The sequence below is a fragment of the Triplophysa rosa genome, linkage group LG16, assembly GCF_024868665.1.
Source record: "Triplophysa rosa linkage group LG16, Trosa_1v2, whole genome shotgun sequence".
NCBI classification, from domain to species: Eukaryota; Metazoa; Chordata; class Actinopteri; order Cypriniformes; family Nemacheilidae; genus Triplophysa; species Triplophysa rosa.
Genome location: NC_079905.1, coordinates 13,870,562 through 13,895,829, shown reverse-complemented (window position 1 = coordinate 13,895,829; position 25,268 = coordinate 13,870,562). Strand labels below are relative to the sequence as shown.

Genomic DNA, 25,268 nt, shown 5'->3' with positions numbered 1-25,268 from the left:
ATATTTTAGGCTGTATTCTTACTTGCCATTGTTTTGATAGCAATGTGATAACAGGACAGTAAATAATGTGGATATGGGATTTCTAAATAAAGATAATAGCAGTCCACCAAAGAGTGACCAGCGATTTCCATAAAGGCAAAGAAAAATATATGCAAAGATTTGTGTTTTTTGTGTATTGCATAGTTTATTTTGGCTAGAAGTACGATTATGTACAGGGAAACATTAGGCTACCAATTATTGACAATTACAAAAAAAACCTACGTAAAGAAGAAAAGCAGCATAGTATTATATTTAAATCACGTATTTAAAGAATTTTTCATAAAACAAAAAAATATGATTAAATGTTTACCATAAATAAATATAGTATTCTTTATTTTGTTGCGGTGTTGTTCCGTTTCGATTCTGTTCTGCACTCTGAGCTAATCCCGTGTCGTCACGCGTTGAGCGGAAGTGACGTACATGGCCAGAAGCGTGACGAAGGCTCGCTTAAAATACAACAAGGAAGTGGGCAAAATACAGACAACGGTAAAATACAATTCACACCGTAAATATTCATTAGCTTAACGGTGACTAGTCATTGAATAAGTGCCGGGAGGGTATAGTCGTCTCGGACTTACCCGGAAGCCCGTTGATATCTGTTTGAATAAGCGTGGAGCTCGAGACCAGCGATGAACACCGACGTTGAATTTCACATCAGGCAGAATTATCCGTGGAACAAGCTGCCAGCTAATGTCAAACAGGTACAGTAACATACAGCACCCGACACACAACACACAACAAACACTTTCCCCGGAGTGATACACTTTCGACAGCATCACTGCCAGCCTGCAATACCTGCATCACAATCCACAGCATCAGCAGGATTTACAGTCATTCTGCCATTCATCTCTTTCATTCATCCGTCACCACACGCACACACATCATAATCATCGTAATCAGGTTCTTGTGAACACACACACACACACACGTCTGGTTTACTATCTCCGTGGGGACAGTCCATAGGCGTAATGTTTTTTATACTGTACAAACTGTATATTCTATCCCTAACCCTAAAGATCATAGAACACTTTTTGCATTTTTAGATTTTTAAAAAATATTGTTCTGTACAATTTATAAGCTTTTTTGCCCATGGGGACCTCAGTTTTGGTCCCCACGGTGACACGAGTCCCCATGTGTTGGTGTGCGTTCAGGTTTAGGTCCCCACCGGGATATACAAACATGAACACACACACACACACACACACACACACACACACACACACACGCTAGTTTTCTATACATTGTGTGGAATTTCCATATGGCTTTTAGACTGTATAGACTGTATATTCACGCCCCTACCCTTGACCCTCAACCCAAACCTTACAAAAACCTATTTGCATTTTTTACAGTTTCAAATAAGCTTCATTTGGCATTTTTTGGCACCTTTCGGGCATTCGGTCCTCAAAATGATACATAAACAACACACACATGCATCAGATTCCTCTGCAGGACACTGGTACAAGTATTCTCTCCCTGGGATGCAGTTACATTATTCATTTGTTGAAATTTTGCCTCCTAATATGTCAAAATGAATGCATGCATAAACCACAAAAGAGTGCATTACACACACATTTAACCTCACTCCATTTTTAAGTGTTAAGGGAACATGTGATAACTAACCATGCACAGTTTACCTTAAAGAATTATTCTAGATTTAATACAATTTACATTAGAAGCATATTGAGTAACTGTTGTACACTTGCCAGACTTTTTCACTTAGAGACTTTCAGTGTAAGTGCATAGCTAACCACATTTTCTGGTTTGTGGTAATCGAAAGCATACAGTTGTGACTATTTACCTTGAAATATACCTTTAAAGGAACAGTTCACAGTTCAATAATATCCTGGCTCTTCCTAGGTTGGTAATGGCAATGGATGGAGATAAGACCCAGTTTTTGAAGTTCCGAAAAGGCGCATGTATCCGCCGTGTCTTGTGACCACGAGAACCAATCGTTGAGAACATCGCTGCTTCACAGCTCTACGAAGCTCAAAGTTGTGTCCCAAATGACATACTATGCATTATGCACTTAAACTATGCACTATACACTCAACCATGTAGTGTATGGATTTTAGTAGTGTAGTATCGTCCAAAATGTAATACTAAACGGTTTTAAACTAACCGGACGTATATGAGTTTCCCAGACGAGCGCAAATGACGTCAATCTCACCGCATAATGCGTGTGAATAAAAATCGATGTATTTCTTGTACATTTGTTGTGATTTTCATCTGTTTTGCTCAGCATGACTTCAGACACAATCACATTGAAGCGAAATCACTCAGCATGAGAACTTTGCTCGAGCAGCGTCTGATAGCCCCGCCTCCCTTTCGCTACATAAGCGAAACTGAGACCCTTGAGTGCGTGAAGTGTCCAAAGTTCCACACTTCATATTTTCATTTGAAAAAGTGCATTATCCAGGTACTTAAAGTGCACATCTTTTTTGAGAATTTCAATGTGAACGCACTACTCACACTAGTGTGTATACTACAAAATGGTGTAGAATAGTGCATAAGTGTGCGATTTGGGACGCACCTCAAGTTTGGAATGTTATTGGTTGTCGCGTGTCTTGTGACCACGACGACCAATGAGATTCAACATATGAGATTCGTTGAGCCATTTAAGTACAGTAATAATATTTTTCGCATCCAAATCTGACTAAATTAGCTCAATATATGAATAGATTTTGCTCACAAATGTACCGCTTTGTGTCATGAGACATGTAGAGTTGTATGTAATACTTTTATGACGGATATATGCGATTTTTGGAGCTTCAAAAACTGGGTCACTATACATTGCTATTACCAACCTTGGAAGAGCCAGGATATTATTTAATATCAATGTCATACAACTTCAAATGTGATCCGCAAAAATAAAATCTGAAGGGTGAGTAAAATATTGATTTATTTTGGGTAACTGTCCCTTTAAATCTGTTGGAATTGAATGTTATTTCTCATATCTATAAAAGAAAGAAATTAGTTTTATATTAATTTAATTTTGAATTAAAATCTTTCTCGCTTCATCGACAGAGTCTTGGAAACTTGCAGCGCGAGTATGACAAACAAGTCCTTCTGTACAGTATCCGAAACCAGCTACGTTTCCGCAATAACCTAGGTAAGCTTTAGATAAATTGAGAACTATATTGCTTTTCTCCTTACACAACTACAAGGCTATCATTCATCCTGACAGTGTGCCAAGCTATTTGTATTTCCTACTCAATCTTCGGCCGGAACACATCAAAGCTCTTGTTAGCAGTTGTAATAACAAAGAAATAGCGATCACAACTGACTTTCCTTTTACCACTGTCCAAACTTAATTCTCTAACAGTCAGGCATGTGAAAAAGGAAGAGCGCAAGTATTATGAAGAGCTGTTGAAGTACAGCCGAGAGCATTTGATGCTCTACCCCTACCACCTGTCTGACATCATGGTCAAGGGTCTGCGGGTCACCCCCTTCTCCTACTACATCAGCATCATGGAGGTTTGTTCAAAACTTACTTTCTTTTCTTTATTTTAGTGTTTATCAAAAGTATCGTTGATTCTTTGATTTATTTTTGGAACATTTTGTATCCGACCAACTATTATGCAGCCTCCAGTTACCACTGTTCCTGTGAAATATACAACATACGGTAGACATGTGCTGGTATTCAAGCTTTGGGTGTTTTGCTGGACTAGTCTGCAAGTCTACAAATGTTTCTTCCTGTAATTATAGATGCGGTAGAGAAGTATTAAATGTGCACCCTGTTATTGTTGGTCTATTATTGTAGTTCATTGCTATAGAGCTTCTGTATTCTGATAATGCTCCAGGCAGGTGCATTTGTTGAACGGGTAGTCTTTCTTTTTCAGGTTTAGTGTAGATGACTCATGCACTTTATAAAATAGAGGGAAGAAAATAAAATAAAAGAATCAAGGAGAAAAATTTGCAGAGAGCCATTCATTTTGAGCGAATCATTCTTATTTAAATGCATTTCTGGACATTCTTTTTGAAGTTTCTTTATATAGTATATTGATAGTCTCAAAGTACCGTGTTTCAGATGCGTCATAAAAAACTCTTTTATGTTTTATTCAGGACATCATGAACTGTGAGAAGAGTTATGATTCGCTGCCCAACTTCACTGCTGCTGACTGTAAGTGTTCTCCCTGTATGAGCAGAGATTCAATGTTTGCTTCTGTTGCTGACCGCTCATGCACAATAACAAGGCCACAAGCCACAGGAGACACTCCAGCAGTGCTTGTTCAGAACTCTGTTTCACAGAATTGCTTTGCTTTGAAGTAAACGTTTTAATGAAAGCATTTTGCTATTAGCTTAGAAGAAACTTAGGAAGTTAAATGGACTCTTATTATGAGTAATGTAACATTTCATTTTCTGCCTTGTGCAGCTATTATTGCATTGCATTACATCAAAGATGCATCCACATTTGTTAATATTAATCTTATTATTAAATATGTTTGACACATAAAATAAAAATAGACATTAATAACAATGTTTAAAATGATGGACACTCTAATAAGTTTGGTCATATAAGTGCTGAGGAAGAAAACTGACTTGCATCACATGACCAGGAAACGATTGGAATTTAAAGGAGTAGTTCACCTTCACAATGAAAATTCTGTCACCGTTTGCTCACCCTCTAGTGAATTCAAACCTGTATGACTTTCTTTCTTCTGCAGAACACAAAAGAAGATATTTTGAAAAATGTTGGTAACAGAACAGCACAACCCCCCATTCACTATTGTAACCAATGCAAGTGAATGGGGGGCTGTTAACAACATTCTTCAAAATATCTTTTTGTTTTCTGCAGAAGAAAGAAAGTCATACAGGTTTGAAATGACCAGAGGGTGAGCAAACGGTGACAGAATTTTCATTGTGAAGGTGATCTACTCCTTTAAAGGACCCACTTGATCACGGGATAAATAAATCATGTGCCACATTTTTTAAAGAATTTATACATAACTTATTTTATAAACAAACAAGAGCCTTTAAATATATTGACATTTTACTAGCATGTTTAATAGCATGGTATGCTAAAGTATGCAAAGTAATCTAAAGCATAGAAATGAAGAATGTCTGAAGTTCAAGTGTAAAATCATTTGTAAACAGCCAACATTGACACAAAAGGATTTTAGTGTTTAGACTTTGGACTGTAGTCACAGCTTCAGTTTGCTTTTGCATGGATTATGCATTTCTTTGCGTTTTGCAATCAACATAATGAATCTAACAGTCTACAGGCACTTAGACTGAGAAAAAAACTGAGAAACCATCACAGTTTGCTCTGGTGTTTGGGATAACAGTATGAAATTGTAGAATATGGTTACTTGATGAAGCCTTTTCATTTGCCCATGCCAAATGAATAATTACATCCATCTAAATGTATGTCAAGAGTTGTATATTGATGTAATCCTACATTAAAGTGAATTGTGTAGAATACTATAATGTGACATACAAATTAATACTTACATACAACATTGAGCCACAGTGGATTTATTTAACAGTTTTGACACTAATCACCTGAAAAAATATTCTTCATATACATACAGGCTGCGTCCAAAATCGCCTACTTCCATACTATATAGTAGGCGAAAATGTTGTATGTAAGTATTAATTTGTATGTCACATTATAGTATTCTACACAATTCACTTTAATGTAGGATTACATCAATATACAACTCTTGACATACATTTAGATGGATGTAATTATTCATTTGACATGAAGTCATTTGTCATGAGTCATGAATAGTATGTCCGAAACCTCAGTATGCAAAAAACAGTAGGCGAGATATACCCGGATGGTCTACTACTTCCGCCGAGATTCGTGAGTGTGGATCGGATGGACACTTATCTCTCCCATGATGCCACGGGAGCTGAGCAAAGGTCAAATTTCAAAAGTAAATCAAATAAATATAGCGGAAAACTTTACGGCCGACGTCCGTTTAATAAATGAATTTCTCGTGACTAAATGATGTTTTTATCAACGCTCACATGTAGGTTGTTGTTAATACGTCATAGGTCAAAGAGCATACGGGTCACATGACCATAAAACATGGCGGAAGCAGTATGTCCGAAATGTATTCATACTACTCCCACTCATACTATGTAGAACGTACTGTTTTAAAGGCCGATAGGTAGGTACTTATTCAAATTCAGTACGTACTGTCACAGTATGCGATTTCGGACGCAGCCATAGATTTAGTCTTGCTGGAATCTTCCAGGTCTAGCCTGCTGGCAGGTATATTGCAGACTCTTTAGTTTTTTCTCTGTGATTTCCTCCTATTGTGCTGCATTTATTTTACCATCAACCCAAACCCTTCCAGGCAGAGAGGCATCCCCACAGTGTCATGCAGCCAGCAGCATACTTCACAGTGGGGATGGTGTGTTTCTGATAATGCCCAGTGTTCGACTCAAGCATGGTACTTAGTTTGATGGCCAGAAAGCCAGACCCTGGAATTTTCTTCCAGCTGGCTTCAGAGCTTCTCACAATAACAGTCGCTTTCTCTGCTGTTATTTGCACTCAAGCAACAGTTGTTGTATTCACAACTCATCCCAGCCACCGATGCCTTCTCTCTCGGTCACTTCTATTATTACAAAACACCCAATTGTACACAATCATTTGAACCCCATTGTCTCATTGTCATCATGTGACTCATTAAAACCAATTGACTGCATTTTATTATCAAAGAGGGAGAATACCTCTGAAATGAATTATGGATTTACATTAGTATTTTAAATGACGTTTTAGAGATTTGTTTTTTTATTGTTTATATGAATCTATATGATTGTTGTTTAGAGAGATTAGAGTCTATATGCTGTATTTTTATATAGTAGTGTCCGAAATCTGTTAGTATAGTATAGAGTATCTCATTCAATAATGCTGTGTATAACTGCTGTTATGCTCACAGATTTAGCTCCTGTGGGTCTTTGGTGCATGTTTGTGGTTTTGCCCTGTGGCAGGGGTGACATGCTCTCGGGTCAGGTAGACAGAAGGTAGCCAGCAGGCTACGCCTGGGTCTCTCAATCTAATCTTTGTCTGAAGTGTGGCTGATCTCCCTGCCCTTCAAATCTCACCCCACTGCCTTTGGCGTCATGCCTGGCATGTAGCAGTCAAGCCTGGCCCTCTGTCATGATCCCATAACCCTGTGCCTTTGTGCATGGGGTGGGACAGGCTGCAGAGGCCTCGGGAGGGGAGAATGTGGGCCATAGAGGAAAATGTCCTTTGAGCTATTGAGGTTTCTCGGAGCACTCATATCCATCCATGATGTAGAACTTGGTTAAACAACGGAATATTTAATGTTGTTGAAATAAAGAGCCTTCTCTGATTCTCCCTACACTAAAACACAAAATACACAAAATCAAAGATTTATACAATTATTTGCTTATTTAAAGGGGTCATATGGCGCGAATACGTGTTTTTCTGTGTCTTTGGTGTGTTATAAGTTGCCCATGCATGTATTAGACACGTAAAATTGCAAAAATTTAAGTGCCGGAACAAAATATGCATTCTATCTAAAAGCGAATGCTCACCAAGACCAGCCTGAAACGCCTCGTGTAACCACACCCCGGCGAATCTACGTAACTTCGTAACATGATTTGACTAAGACCGCCCAAATCTACACGTAGTTAAGGTGGGCGTAATTGTAAATCTCATTGTATCGACTGTCAGTACAATTGCTTTGGAACCTGATGTTCCGAATATGGTAAGAGGAGTTACATTTCTGTGAAATGCTTGCAGTATTTGACCAATCACTAAGCACTGGTGAACTGGCCAATCATAGCACACCTTGCTTTTCAGAACGATGAGATTTGTAAAAAATCTGCGCGTTTCAGAGAGGCGGGGCAAAGAGGAGATACAAACATGCACGGTATACACGGAAAATACAGCGTTTTTGAACCTTAAATAGTGTATACACATTGCATTACATCTAAAACAAACAATAATATTCGTTTTAGCCGTGTCATATGACCCCTTTAACTTTCAATAGGTATTGTGATGATATCATTTTCCTTGTGTAGTGAAAATATGATATTTTGTTTGTCCTACCACACATGACGCATTTGATTTAAAGGCCATTGAATTATTTATTGATCCAACTGTTGACATTTCAGGTCTGAGGCTGCTTGGTATTGGCAGAAACCAGTACATTGACTTGATGAACCAATGCAGGTCTTCCAAAGTAAGTCATTCTCAATGTTTTGCTTTAGATCAATTAAGATATTGCCTGTAAAATCCATAAGCTGTCCTAGTATGGCAACACGATGTTCATTAGACGATTCTCAAATCTGGATGGCTCCCTTTGAAGATCAAAGATCTAGTCCGTGGAGAGCAGTTCTTTGTACACACGGTGATAACCTCACACTGTTGCCTAAGCAGCATCTGTCTGTGGCTAGAAATTCTTCCGGAGGAAATCGGCTCGGGATCTCCTGCCAGCAAAACCCGTGGAGATCACGGTAGAGCCGTGGTGGGTGGTGCAGACCGGATACATCACCGAGGATGACATCAGGGTGAGGCGGATTGATTTAGCAAGGTTTTTCAGCTGTCCTTTCTATTATATCCTACAACTATGTTAGGCTGATGGAATGATCTAAAATGAACCTTTGTGTGGTGTTTGTAATTTCATGTGTACAGTAGGGGTGTAACGGTTCTCGGTAAAAAATTGAACCACACCGGTTCTCCACCAACGGTTCGGCACGCATCTTAAATCTGACGACGCATTTATAATATAGCTCGTTAGAAATTATAATGCGTAAAACAGACTGAGAAAGTTCAGCTAATGTATGTTTGTCGATGGATACACATTTAATACCTACAACAAATCAAATAACGTAGACACATTTCAATAGGATTGACGTATGCTGTACAGTCATTTCTGCTGTCATCACCCGGGTGTTGTGAGCGCGCGAGCGCAGGTGAGACCTGACCAGCACATGTTGCTGTTTAAACTACACTCATTCAAGTCTTGCCAATTTAAACATTTAAGTGCAAGATGATGAAGAAGAAAACTCGCTTGCGCGATGTGAGAAGATCCGAAGCGCGCACAAGGAAAGTCTCAGACATGGCACAAATATTGAGTTGTCTTTGAAGCGCTTAAACGGACAGATTCACACACGAAGTAGGTCAACATGCCCCTCTTGTCCAGTATCTTAACAAACATAGTAGGTTATGTCTTAAGTGAACGGACGAAACAGAAGAAAAACACCACATGTGTACAGTATCAGTGAACTGGATCTGTTTCATTCCTCTTAAAGCGACAGCAGCATATTCCTGCTGTCTGTTAAAAGTCAAGGAAATCACTCACTGCTTGTGACTCAATAGCTTCTGTAACTTCAATTATGATTCATCTTTATTTCATTTGCACATATGCAATGTTATGTTTTATTTGATTACTTTAATCCATTTCTGTACCTTAAAAGGTATATATACAGTCTCTTATTGTTTTATTGGTGCTGTTACTTGTAGCTTGATTATTTGTTCTTATTTTTATTTGTCAGTAGTCCCTTTTCCCAGAACATAGCACAAACCGAACCGAACCGAAACCGTGACCCAAAACCGAGACACAAACCGAACCGTGAGTAATTTGAACCGTTACACACCTAGTGTACAGTGTTTTTAATTTTTCTTATTATGTGTAAAAATCTCAGCACATCTTTTTAAGTCTCTTGTTTGGAAGTTAATGACTCTCAAAAGTTGAGACTTTTATAATTTTGTCAAATCAAATAGACTGGACAAATCAATTGGATTAACAGTAAATTAAGTATAGTTAACTACAATAAAAAAGAATACAGTGTAGTTGACCCATGTAAAAATATATGTAAAAGCCATAAAAATTGTGAAAACACTTGACACTTACAGTACTTTACTTCCCAATCACACGCAACATATACACAGAATATTTGGTAATAATAATTGTCATTTACCTCATGTTAAATCCCATTTATGAAGAAAAGATGCTATTTGTTATTAAAAAGGTACTATTCGATTCTAATTAAATTAAATAAAAACATGTTTATCATAAAAAAAATGACATTCTAAGTAACACAGTGTCTACACCGGACGTGGCTGGGTTTGTCGCGCCGCATCCAGTGTGCACAAATGTTTTAATTATAATGGGTTCTAATGCGTCTCTAATGTCTTTTGTCGTGTTGTGTCGCGTCCGGTGTAGACACGGTGCTACTAAGCATTTTTTGTCTTGTTTTATAGTACCAATATCTAAACATTGTTAAATCACGCAACATTATTTTTTGTTGACAAAAGAGTCCTAAGATGTTTAGCCTTGTTTAATGAAAGAAAACACAAGAATTAGGTCATTTTACGCAAGTGTTATGAATCTATTTGAATTGGAATGACAGAATATTCATTCAATTTTTCTGGAGATATGATACAGAATCTATTATTTTATAATGGTTACTTTCATTTTTAACTAATGGACAGAATATCAGACACCAGATCTATATTACTGTCCACAACCCTGTTCCCCCCTTCTAAGAAATTGTCCCCATAGTTGTTCATTTAAGAGTTTGCAGCTAGATCGAAGTGTATGTGGTCCTGAGCTTTCGTGCTATTTTGTGGGCTTGATTACAGATCTGCTCTGCTCCAGAGAAGGTGGCCATTGATAAGATGATCGATTCTGGACCCCAGCTGGCCGGATCAATGGAGTACAACGTGGTTCTGAGTGAGTGTCGTTTCAGTCTGTTCACCTAAACGAGAAATGATGAGAACAGAGGTCAGCGCGTTATGGGCGTTTTAGCCTTTTTACCTTTTTCTTCGTAATATTTCTGGGCTCATATATTTTATTTATTTGCACCATCACAAAAATCATGACGGTATAAAGAGCGTCACTAATAAATGTACCGGTAATGTTTGCAGCAGGAATGTTTACTTTACTCTGTTTGTTATACTGTTCGCATGGATGATGTACTCTGTCAACATTTTTCCATTTATCTACTTCATTTGTTCAGGTTTGTACAACCGGGGCTATATATATCTCGATGTACCCATATCAGATGACAGCTGTATATCAGGTAAGCGCCGCAGTCTATCAAATAAAATGGCGGGTTTTAAGCCACATTTGTAGGTTTTCTGAAGATCCCCAAAGGCTGTTTGCGTGGTACAATGCTGTTAAAAGGCTTCATCCCGTTTTTACGCCAGCCAGAGACTGAACGTAACAGCGGATGAGAGCATCATTGATCTGAAAAGGATAATGGGATAATCACAAATCCATTTGGAGAAATGGCAGGGAAAACAATTAGGGTACAAACTCACCCACGTGCTTTCTGTTTCCCAGTGCCTCCGCTCGAGGGGTTTGTCATGAACAGAGTCCAGGGTGATTATTTTGAAACGCTTCTCTACAAAATCTTCGTCTCCATCGACGAACAGACTAATGTGTCCGAGGTAAATCACTCACATTTTTTATTGCCTCTCTTCGTCCTGTGCACATCATATTCTGTCTTTGACGATGCTGGTTGTTTAGGAGCCTCTGATGATCTCATACCACTTTTCGTTTTGTCATTTCAGCTGGCTAATGTACTGGAGATTGACTTGGGCCTGGTGAAGGTATGTGTAGTGCGAGGTTGGAAATGGAAGGCCATTTACATGGACTGTTTGCTATAAAATGATGCCTTTATAGCTGGGTGGTGAATATAAGATGCTGGGCTGAAAAAAAGAGGCAATTTTCCAAATCCTTTGGCCTTTTGATGGGATGTGAAATGAATCCGTCTTTGAACGTCTGATGCCGGCCTCTGAACGTTGGTTCTATTCACACATTTCCTTTGTAGCAGTTTAGACCCCATTTCACCAGATGGCACGGTGAAAAACAAGCTTATTCAAAAGATCCATTATGAAAATCCATAACTTTTCTAATTAGGAAACGTTAAAAGCTGACCTTCTTTACCAATGAATTTATTTTTGCCTTGGATTTTTGCCATTCATTTTCATTATCTCATTGACATTTTGCCAAGATGAAATTGTTTGTTTCCTACAGTCATTATATTAGCGAAAATCTATTTATTTATTACAAATGATGCATGGTGTGTTTGAATAGATCCACAGGCATCAGTGTTCGTGTATGACGAATACAATACAGTCCGATCTGAAACTTTTCATAATAGAGATGCAAACCCCATGTTAAATCAAGAGAATCAACCCTCTCTTAAATATCGAGTGTTTTTTAATACTGAATGATTTAATTGTGTGTTCAGCATAATTTGTGATTCATAAGCTTCCAAGTGAAATTTGTTTTAGCAAATAGTTGCACAGAATAAAAGCTATTCCTCAAGCTTATCTGAACACAAGCAGAAACAGTAAAAAGCATAAGCCGTCACAGTTGGTGCTCAGTCACGGCGCTCATTCAGAGAGAGCGAGCGAGAGCAGAGCTTACCAGAGATAATGAGGCATCATCTGCAGTTGTTTCACTTCACTGCTCAAGCTAAATGTGACATTCATTGTAGACAACCAGGTGATTTGTGCTGTTTTATTGATCTTTAAACTTTAGAGTCTGGTAAATGACTGATCATGTTTTATAAACAAAAAGCAATTGCGGTCTAGGCCTGTTTAAGCTTAATAATGGCTATAACTATTCATTTTATTCTCCAAAATCAAACTTTATATTAAATAGAGGTGTTGGTGTCAATATTAGGGATATTAAGCTTGATGGTACTTAGTTTTGGTTCAAACATGGTATTGCCCATCATTGTTGGATGGGGTGTACATGACACCAAATACCTTATTTCAGAGGAGCATACATATTGGGTCTCATTCATGAAGCACAAGCAGAATTATTTTTTGTAAATCATTCCTACATCAAGTTTGCAATGTTTTATGTAAAAAAAATGATTTTACTTTATGAAGTTAAAGAAGTTGCGTTTCATGAATTTCCATTGTCTTCAAAACTACTCTTGAATAATACAAAACATGTTTGTTAAAAGGACAGTTCAACCAAAAATAAAAATTCTGTCCGAAAATATATTTGGAAGAATGCTTGTAACTAAACAGTTCTTGGCCACCATTGACTACCAAAGTAGGAAAAATGACAATGGTAGTCAAAAGTGCCCCAGAACTGTTTGCTGTCCTACATTCTTCAAAATATCTTCTTTTGTGTAAAGAAAATTTATGAAGCATTTTTCCTACTAGTCAATGGGGTCCAAGAACTGTTTGGTAACAATCATTCTTCCAAATATATTTCTCTGTGTTCATCAGATCAAAGAAATGTATACAGATTTGCAACAACTCGAGGATGAGTAAATGAAGACAGAATTTGAATTTGCAGGTGAACTGTTCCTTTAATGCTGTTTTGAAAATACAACATAATATAAACATTGTCATTAATACCACAATATATAGAAACTTTAAGGGAAAGAGCTCTGATCGATGCCCAAGTCACATCGAGCCTGACCTACTTTCACCAACACCATTCAATCTTTCTCAAGAGCCAACTGAGTTTTATCTCCATGTGAGACATTCCCCCAATTTCTTGTGCTGTTCCGCTTCACCTACAGCCATCCTGGGATATTCTATAGCTATACACATAACCTTTGGACAACCAGGGAATATGTATTCATCATGACCTACGATTTGTTTGGCCGAGCTGCAGAATGAGATTTTATGTTCTAGTCTACAGGGGAAAAGAGCAGATGATGTTGTGTTTGAGTGAGATATAATCTGTGTTACACAGTTGTTACCAATATTCATGGGGGCGTGTGAATGCCTTGCAAACACAAACACAGACTTCTCGCCTTCCTCATAAATGAACGTGTTAACATTTATACAATAGTGGTTACAAATGCATCACTGATTTGCACGTGACTGTTGAATGAAAACATAAGACTCTGAGAGTTTTTTCTGTGCTCTCCCAGAATGCTGTGTCCATGTACTGTCGCCTGGGGTTCGCAATCAAAAAGGGTCAGGTGATCAGCCCAGATCAGCTGCACCCCTCCTGGAAGAGCGCTCCTTCGGTCAATAGACTCAAGTATGTGGTCTTTCATCTGTAGACCTATCTAACATTGATGAATATATATTTGTACTACTGGCTCATGTCTGAGAAGAAACCAAAACACTGAGTCTGATTGGACTCTTTACACATAGAGAGTTTTTGTTTTACTAAGGCCTAGTCCACACGTACATGGGTATTTTATAAACGGAGTTTTTCCTTCTTCGTTTAAAAAAAGCTGCGTCCACACGAAAACGCAAAAACACGCTATAAAGCGCTGTCAAAAGCATGCCAAACCAACAGGTGGCGATATAACTCTAACCATAAAGCCTTGTTGTCCAATCAGAAGCCTGGAATCTGACGTCAAGCAAAGGAGATAGCGGCACGCATTCCAACGTCATACTCCAAATCTCCGGTTTCACTGTCTACACGACAACACTGAAACCAGAGTTTCTTCACCCTGGCCGGAGTTTTCGGTTCAAAATTCATTTTCAGTGACCGGGTACTGCGTTTGCGTGTGGATGAATGGCCAAACCGCATAGAGAAAGCTGCGGTTTTGAAAACACCCATGTTCGTGTGGACAGGGCCTAAAACTGCACTCTCTGAAGTGAAAAGCATTTAAAGGGCTAGTTTACTCAAAAATGAAAAATTCACATAATTTACTCAACCTTATGTTGTCCTAAATGTGTATGATTGACTTTCTTCAGTTTTTTTTTATATATCCATCCAAACATTAACCTCCAAAACCATATATTATTTATTATAAGTAACATATATTAATAGTTTGAGCTTTTTTTAGTGTATTTAAAACCATTACAAGCGCATATCATCACTGTAACTGATATTTCAACACAAAAGAACCAATGATTTGATGTTATTGACGTGTCATCACATTTAAATTTATCCCTGATATCAGTGCTCGAATTGAATCATGTCTTATGGGGCGTCCCCACCATTTTGGGGCGCATGAAAAGTGGCCTAAAAATAGATGTAATAGACTTACTGTAAATTGTTCATTCTCAATCTTTTCGTCTGCACACAATTTAGATTTAGATTATTATTTTAAAATATACATAGCTAAAGGACCCCATAAGTCTATTTTTCACCTCTTACAGAGGGTCTCTAATGCCTTATGGGGGTCCTGGAATCCCCCCCTCTTCCCTAAAACTAAACTAAAGAAAGGAAATCATATACTGGGATGGGATGAGGATTTTTTAATATATTTTTTGACATTTTTGAGAATTTCTATATTTAAAGGGGTCAAATGACACGGCTAAAATGAATATTATTGTTTGTTTTAGATGTTATGCAAGGTGTATACACTATTTAAGGTTCAAAAACGCTGTATTTTTCACATACCGTGCATGTTTGTATCTCCGCTTTGCCCCGCCTCTCTGAAACGCACAGATTTTTTACAAAGCTCATCGCTCTGAAAAGCGAGGTGTGCTATGATTGGCCAGTTCACCAGTGCGTAGTGATTGGTCGAATACTGCAAGTGTGTGACGGAAATGTAACTCCTCTTACCATTTTCGGAACATCATGTTCCCACGCAATTGTACTGACAGGTGATAAAATGTCATCAGTACTTCCTTATATCAATTCGAGCCCGAATCTGATCCGGAAAATGAAGATGATCAAGCCGATACATCAACTTTGCCAGCGCGACTTGAGCAGGATGTAAAGGATTGGTAAGGTTTTTAAAAAAAATATTATGTTAAATAGTTTAAAACTATAGCTAACTGTTATACCTTTTATATACAATGTTATAAAGATTTGCCGTTAGTGGTCAACCAGTGTTACGCCATGTCTCGTCACGACTCAACAAAGACAATAAACCCCATTATAAACACAACATTTGTTGCCTCTAGTTGGAACATAATTACTGATTATTAGGACTCATGTTGTCTTTTTTCACGTTGCGTGTGTAACCGGTCCTACTCGCCCCGCTCTGCGCGGGCCTCGAACCGGCGACGGTCCGAATGGGAGACGGGCGCTCTAACGAGGAGGCTAAAGACCGCAGTCTCTAGCGTCTGTCGCTAGAGCGTCTCTGTTGGTCGGGGAGTGAGGTTTTACACACTGCACAGCTCTTCACTAGCTGGCCTCCGTTACACGTGCATGTCTGCATTTGCAGATCACACAAAGAAACAAAATGCGCTACAAACACACGACAAACTCAATTTGTGTAACAAAGTCTTTTACAATGAAAATATACTTACAGGCTGCGAATCTGAAGCGCCAGACTGTCCTTGCGAAGTTGTAATGGTTGGAATTGCCCCACTTTTTAACCAAAGCTTTCGTGCACAGCCGGCCTTGATCTCTCCCAGGTTCATGAAGCAATCATCTGTGAAATGCGCTGCACACACTTGAATATTCAGATTGTAATGTTCTGGAACAGTGTTGTAAATAAAATGTAACCATTCGTTTTTAGTTGTCTCATCTTTTGGAAGGGCAAACAAAGAGGCTTTCTTTTCGCAACGAAACACACAGCGTCTCCACGACATGGCTGCGGCCGCGACGATACAATGAGATTTACAAGTACGCCCACCTCACTTGCGTATACATTTGGGCGGTCTTAGTCAAATCATACCACGAAATGACGTCGATTTGTGGGGGTGTGGTTACACGATGCATTTCAGAGCATTCGCTTTTAGATAGAACGAATCTTTTGTTCCCACACTTTCATTTGTGCAATTTTACGTGTCTAATACATGCATGGGCAACTTATAACATACCAAAGACACAGAAAAACACGTATTTGCGCCATATTACCCCTTTAAACTGTTCCTTTAAATATAAACTGCAGCAGTACACAACATCGTAAACAAGACGAACCATTATTCAATGCATAAATCTCAAAAGGATCGAAAATTGCCACTTCTAATATTAAAAATATATGAATTCTTGCTGCAAACCGCTGTATGCATGTATATCTGTTTGCTTTAAACCAGGAGCACGATGGACCCCCAGAAGATGCTGCTCTCATGGGAAGGTAGCAGTCCAGTGATGGAGGCGGGTTCCTCTGCCACTGATACTGATACCACTAGCCTGGAGGACCAGGGTGAGAGCGCGATCGCTTTCATTGAATCACACACACGGCTAAACCTTCAGACACAGACTGACTCTACAGTGGAGTTTTATTAACCATTAGTCTCGCTCGGAGCACTACATACATCATAATAATGGGGATTTAATCAACTCTGTGTGATTCTCCATGTCATCCAGACACGGCTAGCGTGAGCAGTCTAAGTATTCCTGCGGCCCCAACGAAGAGGATCGCCTTCCTGTTTGACTCCACCCTCACCGCCTTCCTAATGATGGGCAATCTCTCCCCCGTGAGTGTCTCGCTCGCAGACTAACGGATTCTTGTTTCATTGTCTATAAATATTTGATACTCAGTCTTCGATTGAAGATGATAGATCATCTGCAGTGGGGTCCAAGTTTTTCTTCACTACAAATGATGAAAAATAGATTTGAACCCTTTTAATAAATGTTACTAAAGATTTTAAAAATCAGCTGTATAAATACCGTGGAGTTGTTAAGTACATTTCCTCTCTGTCTGTTTTCGTCTCAGAACTTAAAGAGCCACGCCGTCACGATGTTCGAGGTGGGGAAGTTGTCTGATGAGACCCTGGACAGTTTTCTCATGGAATTGGAGAAGGTAATACCCCTATTATGGATCACAAAGGAGGCTGAGAGAAACAGCGGACGGACAATCTCAGCCTCTGTGCTTGCATTGAAATACAATGAGGCCGCCACTGAGGGCTGATTACACAACACACGTGTTCACATTTTTCTCATTGCCGCTGCTCTCTCATCTCTTTCAAGCACACAAAAGCATAAAGGCTATTGCGTTATTTCTTTAATATCTTTGCAACCTTTAGTTTTTTGCACACGTGACATGTTGACCTCTCTGTGTGATGATATGTGATGTTCTAAGGTGGAGAGCACCGCTGAAGGAGAGGCTCAGAGATATTTTGACCACGCGCTGACCCTCAGGAACACAATACTCTTTCTGCGCTACAACAAAGATCTCACTCCTGATCAGGGCCCTGACTTACCAAATATAGGTATGTGACGACACCCGAGAGCTGGCGGACAAATGGGACATTTATTATGATATACGGTTTATGCATTGAGTTTGGGAGTGCTATAAACAAATATTTTAATGAAATATTTTTTAAATATTTCTTTCCATTGAACCTCATTCAATGGCAGTTAAGATTTTTTACACGAGCCATTTGTTTATAGCTCTTGTTTTACGCACCTTCCTGCCATCAGAGGTGTTGTATGTTTTCTTTTCTTCAGTTGAACACTGACAAATAATTTTATATTAAAATGTCTTCATGTTGTCTTCTTATGGGACTCAAGATGTTGAAGCTCCAAAAAAAGCACATAAATCCATCATTAAAACAATAAAAATGACTCCATTGGGTTTATAAATGTCTTCTGAAGCAAAACAATATTTGTGAGAGAAAACGTTCTTGTGCGTCTTGTGACAAATGCGTGTTTCGTCATGAGACGTATACATCTGGGATGACATGAGAGTAAATTATGAAAGTATTTTTATTTTGTTGTAAACTAATCCTTTAAAAAATTGTTAAAATAATTGATTTCATTAATAGGGATTACTTATTCATTTTAATATTTGATAATACATAATTGATAACTTATATTAAAATAAAAGTATGTTTTATTTAATTCATATATTATTAATTAAATAATACTACTACTATTATTTATTTTACAATTTATTGCCATGTGTTGCTATACAGTATAGGTGCATATAAATGAAAATTGTTAAATATTCTTGTTTATGTTCATGTGTTGAAAGCACACTTTGATGTTTTTAGCCACATTTCACTAGTATTTAACTTCATGCATTTAACATTTAAGTGTTTCCTTGAAGTGATGTTTCCACTGATTGAAAAAATGCTCTTTCAAGTCATTTCAAAGTAAACGCATGCATATCAAAATATATTTCTTAAGCTTAAAACCCAAACCCTAGTTTTTCCCATTTTCAAAGTTTAAACAAGATTTTAATGAGACAAACCGCTGTCATGTCGTTTAATTTTTAATGCATGTCACTATTAATGTCATCATTTCAACTGAATGAAGATGCATTTAATTCTCTTCCATATATAAAGCGGTACAAGTAGACACACGTTCGCCTGTCCTGGTTGGCACTAATGAAGGTTTGTGTCTGTCGTCAGGCCTGCCTTTGGACCTCCTCCGCTGTGAGAGCCTGCTGGGATTGGACCCTGCCACCTGCAGCCGCGTGTTGAACAAGAACTACAAACTGCTGGTTTCCATGGCGCCCCTCAGCAACGAGATCCGGCCAATCAGCAGCTGCACGCCTCAGGTAGCTCAGCTTACTCGGGAGACTGTATTCAGACGGCGGGGAGGAAGGCGTGAACGCTGGGACTTGTAGAATTGTGTGTTTGCTCAGTGAGCAGTCAGATCGCGGTCCTCTCGAGAGTGTTATTCAAGCTAAATAGGTCTTTCTGTGCCTCTGGGTTTCTTTACAAAAGTTGCATGTTTTATGAAACGTCAACTACACCTTAAATTGAATTTTATTTAGAAAAGCACAAACGAGAGGAGAAGTCGGTGAGGAGAATAAATTCCATTATGGTGTGCGAGTAATTCAACATTTTTTATTTTGTCAATACCGATGGTTGGGTGAAAATTAACATATTGTTTTATAATAGATTAATATTGTCTGTCCTCCAGCACATCGGCCCAGCCATTCCTGAGGTTAGCTCCATCTGGTTCAAACTGTACCTGTATCACGTTACCGGTCAAGGCCCTCCTTCTCTGCTGCTCTCCAAGGGCTCCAGGCTTCGGAAGCTGCCTGAGATCTTCCAGGTTCATTTTATTATCTAAGTGTTTGAAGGTGAAGAATGTACTTTTTGTGTCACTAAAAAGAACAGATTTCACAAACTTTAACCTGGCCACCTCTCATTGGTTAGCCAAACAGATAGCCCCGCCCCCAATCATGCATTGGTTGAGCTCACATTGCCGTATTCACCAAGGGTGATATTGATAACTATAAAAACTAAGTTTTAAATTATTAATAGGGTAGGCAAACGATTATTTGCGATTAATCGCGTCCAGAATAAAAGTTTGTTTAAATAATATACATGTCTGTGTAATGTGCATATACATTTTTATTTATAAAAACATAAACACACATGCATATATTTAAAAAAGACAAAATTATTATAATAAAAAATGATAATAATTACAATTAGAAAAATATAAAAATTAATAAACATATATTTTTATTATTAATAATAAACGTAAATAAATACACGTAAATATTTCCTAAATATGTTTACATGTATGTGTTTATAAATATAAAATTAATATGTACAGTACAAAGTACACAGACATATATTATGTAAACACAAACTTTTATTCTGGATGCGATTAATCGCGATAAATCATTTGACAGCCCTAATATAAATACATACTTTACTCTTCATTTTTATCAAATAAAATATAAAGGTATGTAAGTGAAGTAATGCTTAAATAATTATTTTACATTTTCCTCAGGCCTATGACCGGTTGCTTATAACATCATGGGGTCATGACCCTGGGGTCGTCCCGGCATCCAACGTGCTAACAATGCTGAATGATGCCCTCACCCACTCTGCTGTGCTTATTCAGGTAATGGGGATGGACTCTGAACACCCTCAAGTTAACATAATATTATACCTGCATATATCAAAACTACACCTCACTGTTATTAGGGTCATGGAATGCACGGGCACGGTGAGACTGTCCATGTGCCCTTTCCATTTGATGAGGAAGATCTCAAAGCAGGTACAGCTCAGCTATCTGTACATACAGAAGCCTAAAGAGTATTTGGACATTTAACAAAAAATCGTGTCGTCTTTGCAGTAAATGAATATTAAATATTGTCTTAAGGCTGGATATTAAATAACTCTATATTGGAAAATCATTTTTTCTAGCTTGAAACAAAAATGTCACTAATTTCTCTTAAAACGATATAACGTCTTAAGTAATTTTCCTTTTGAATTGTCTCATTTAAGGGATGTTCAAATAATTTTATTGCAATACAATTATACATTTTAAGTGTGTATTTTTGGGTTCATATTAAATCATAATTGATTTACACTTCACAATAATCTACAGATTCTAACGAGCTGTTGTAATTTGTTACCTCTCTCAGATTTCTCATATTCCAACATGTGTGCACACAAAGCCATTAAGATTCTGCGGGACAAAGTAGATCTGGAGCACCAGTGTGGCTACATCACCATGTTGAACTACAACAACAGACATCGCAGACGACCCAGCTACGCCGAAGGTGAGGCTAAGAGGCTTTTCCAAGACCACGTTGCCTATTTAACCAATCGCTGAAATTAGCCACCCAGACCTTATTGATAAATGCTGCAATTAGATTAGAATTGAAAACGAGAACAACAGGTCTGGGCTTTCCTCACTGTGTTTTATTAAAGCGGTTTCTTTGCTTTCTAATTCAATTAGTATTTTAATTGCAGTCCACATGTTTGATTGCATCACTAATCAGACTGAAAGCTGTATGATACCCTCAGGGTCTCAAAGGAGCATTAGAGCCACTCTCTTTGCTTTCCTCACAGGAGACTCTGAGTTTAGTGGAGTGCTTGATGCCAGTGGAAGCAATGAATCTTTCGAGCTGGTCGCAGAGGAGAATAATGGAGACGGCAGCAAGAAACAGGGAACTGAAGGTGTGGACAAACTCAGACGTAACCTGCTGTCTTAACAGCATTTTCTGTGCTTGTGTCTTTTATATCAATATCTATTTTTTCAACATGTTATACAAAAGAACATATTTGAAGAGACCAGCTGCTCAGAATATTCTGTTTGTTCTTTCTCCCAGGATCCTCCAGTGAGGACGAGTGGGTGCCTCTGGAGCTCTGCTTCGGGATGCCTCTCTTTAGCTCTGAGCTTAACCGCAAAGTGTGTCAGAGGATCGTCTCCCACAAGTTGTGCAGCAAAGACAGGTGATGATGACAACAATTGTCATCTATAATTCATTTAGCATAAAGGTTGAGCCATGCTGCTTTGGGATGGCATAGCAAGTACTTATTGCCATCCCAGCCATCCAGTACCCCTCTTCTCCCCAGTATTTCTTGACACTTTAGGTCACTTATACATCAATGTCCAGTTACCCTAACCCATATATTACTATGCATAATACATGCGGTACAAATTTGACTAAATAATTAACCTCATCTGTTTTTTCAGTCTCCAAGAGTTGCTACATTCCAGTCGAAAACTGGCATTAAAAGTTCTCAGTTTTGTTCAGTCATTCCAGGTAAATCTTCAATCATTTCATATTGTTCCTAATGTGGGTTAGTAGTAGTAGTTCTGCTAAAGTCCTTAAAGGCGTTTTTTTTTTGCGAGTTATTATTACTTAATCAAAATAACCCAACTGCAGTTTGATGGATATTAATTGGAATGCACAATAAAAACAAGATTTTTTGATAAATGTTTTATAAACTCTTGAACTCCTTAATTATTTTTCTAATCAGGCAGGTATTCTTTGATCTAAAATATTTCCTTTTTGTGTTATCTATTTTATCATTTTATCATTTTAAACCAGTATTCTTCAATGACTGAATTCTCAATATATAGACTTCATATTGATACTGTTATATGAAGAGTTTGGTTCCAAAATAAAAACTCAGTTTTTAAACATTTTCAAAAATCATGTTTTTTTATTGTGTATTCCAATTAATATCAATCAAACTGCAGTTGGTTTGTTTTGATTTTAAGCCATAATAACTAAAAAAACAACAACTAACGAACACAATAAAATGCAATAAAAACGATAATAGAATAATAAACATGAATTTTGATTTTTTTTTAAACGGAGTTATCTCATTTTGGAACCAAACTCTTCATATGTAGAAATGTTTACTTTTCTTCACAGGAGGGCAAACAGCCTGCAGACCCTGACAGTGGGGTTTCAGGTCCCCTGAGTCAACCCCCGGCAGAGTCTGGTGTTCCCCTCCCCGCCATCAACCTGTTTTTCAAGGAGGGCGAGCTGAAAGAATGGAGTGGGCGAGCTCCACCCTCTTTACAAATCTACGCTCCACAGAAAGATCAACCCACATAAAACGTCACCCTCAAAACCACCCCATACCGCACCCACATCTGACCACTCACATCACGAGTAACCACATTACCTCTGTGACCCAGAAACACATCAAATGCTGCCGCCGCTGGTCAGGTCTGGATGCGAGCATGAGTCCAGAGTCAAACTATAGATTCATTGAGACGGGTTTAATCACGTGACCTAACCTTCCCACACTTCTGTTTGTCAGATACCACATCACTCAAATACAAAATGGCTCATAAGTATACAATCTATTCACAAAAATCCTATATTGACCTTTTAATGTGTATATAGACTTTGAAACGATGTGGTTGGGTGAAGTCACCCCAGGTCTTCTGTATATGAACCCCAGCCTACTTGTATTGTCATGTTTTGTGACCTGATGCATGATATCATTGCACAAAATCTCAGAGCTACTTGACTGAATCAGCAGGGTTTGAAAACATGAAGATGCGGTTTACTTTTGCACAAAGCCTGCGGAAGACATCGGGTTTATTCTGTTTTTTTCAAAGAATTGTGTATGGGTTGTTTCCAGCTGAAACCTGTCTGTCTCATTTCTGCTTCGCAGAGGAGCGCTTCAGCTTCACTGGGACCAAAGACCAACTGTTGTTTTTTACGTTGATTTTTACCATTGTGTTTTATTTTTCAACTGCCTTATTTTCTTTGTGCCCAATAGACTGCTGTATCACCAAAAGCATTTATTCCACTTGTGTGGCACTGATATACATGGCCAGTTTAAAGAATTCCGGCTAGGACTAACAACATTTAGACTGATGGTTTTTACAAGTTAAACTATTTCCCAGGCACAGTCACACACAAACCTGCCAGTAGTGACAACAAAAGCATCTCTTAATAATATTATTATGTTGAATGTGTTGAATATCAGTATCAGTTTAGAGTTTGTGAAAATATGCAGTACTATGAAAAGTTATCCTTCAGTGGCCTGAATCTTTTCCTTTTGCCTTTACTGAGGATGCTGGCAGTGTTTCCCCAAACAAACCTTCTAGTGGTGTTTAATGATGATGAAGACAGATTGCTGCATGATGAGTGTGTAGAATTGTTGTGTGTATTGTGTGAAGTTTTCTCCTCCGCACCATTCCATCTATACAGTCCAGACGACACCAGCCCCTTGCCTGACCCTATCACAGTGTTAGGAAAAAATAACCAATAGTTTTATAAAGTCACCCTGCATTTTAGAAACTCTGTTGTTGTGTAATTGATGGGACTGTGAAAATGCTCTCATTATTAAATGGGTACAAAAGTTACATTTCCCCCGTCGCGCCATTGCCATACACCAAAATATATGTTATAACAAATGAACATGTAAAAAAAATATATGAAAGTACTAATAAATATGTTACAAAACACCCATTAAAAGTTGTGTGGTTTTAACGCTTCAAAATGTATCTACTGTTGGTTCGGCTGTGGGCAGCAGACTCCCTAGTGACTGTAATTACTATAGCAACACAAATTCTGGGTGTCACCAGGGGGCAGTGAGGCCTAGAAATGTGGCATGTCATCATCAGGAATAACACAACGGGATAAATAATGAAACCTGATTTGACTGTTTGTTTCGGGACGTTCTTTATTTTATTACTATATGTGAAGGGTCAGTTCCGGACTTTAAATATTAGATGCTGGTAATTATATAACAAAATACTTTGTGGTGCAGTAGTTGAATTTGACATTATATGTGAACCTGCTTTTTAAAACTGGGTCACAAGCCGTTAACATTTCACAAAATATTAATATGGAAGGAAATGTGACACAGTGGGTGGTTGCAGCTGTTTGTTGAAGATATCCTGCAGCTTTTGAAACTTTTAGATATACAGACTAAACCAATAAAACAGCTTTTATTATTTTACTTTTTTTTTAATTGCGTGTAGAAATACTCATTTGGTCCAAATGTGAAAGATTAGACCCTCGCACATACATGTAGTTTTATTTTAAACATTTGGACCAAATGAGTGTTTCTACACGCGATTTAAAAAACAGGTAAAATGCATATAATGATGTCTTTCCTATAACATTATTATAATGTATTTTTCGGCACTTTGAAACACAAACACCGAAATGAATTCATACTATTCATGAATCTTGCTGTCGACACAGGCTGTTTACGACGACGTAAAAACTGCGCGCTGTCTCTTTAAATGCACGAGCATGTGTAAGTGTGATTGTTTTTTTCCCCTCAG

The 25,268-nt window shown here is 38.1% G+C and overlaps 1 protein-coding gene across 1 annotated transcript; it reads left to right on the top strand.

The window, feature by feature from the left end:
- Positions 1–210: 210 nt before the first annotated feature.
- fam91a1 (family with sequence similarity 91 member A1) lies at positions 211–24,438 on the top strand. Its single transcript, XM_057355305.1, has 24 exons — positions 211–740; positions 3,064–3,148; positions 3,362–3,513; positions 4,102–4,159; positions 8,134–8,201; positions 8,416–8,529; positions 10,607–10,697; positions 10,984–11,046; positions 11,310–11,416; positions 11,540–11,578; positions 13,876–13,988; positions 16,898–17,007; positions 17,172–17,281; positions 17,521–17,607; positions 17,887–18,016; positions 19,160–19,308; positions 19,677–19,811; positions 20,502–20,615; positions 20,699–20,771; positions 21,142–21,279; positions 21,572–21,679; positions 21,832–21,955; positions 22,200–22,269; positions 22,888–24,438. Exons 1-24 carry the CDS (start codon positions 669–671, stop codon positions 23,071–23,073), a joined length of 2,496 nt encoding a protein of 831 aa, XP_057211288.1. The 5' UTR covers positions 211–668; the 3' UTR covers positions 23,074–24,438.
- Positions 24,439–25,268: the final 830 nt, after the last annotated feature.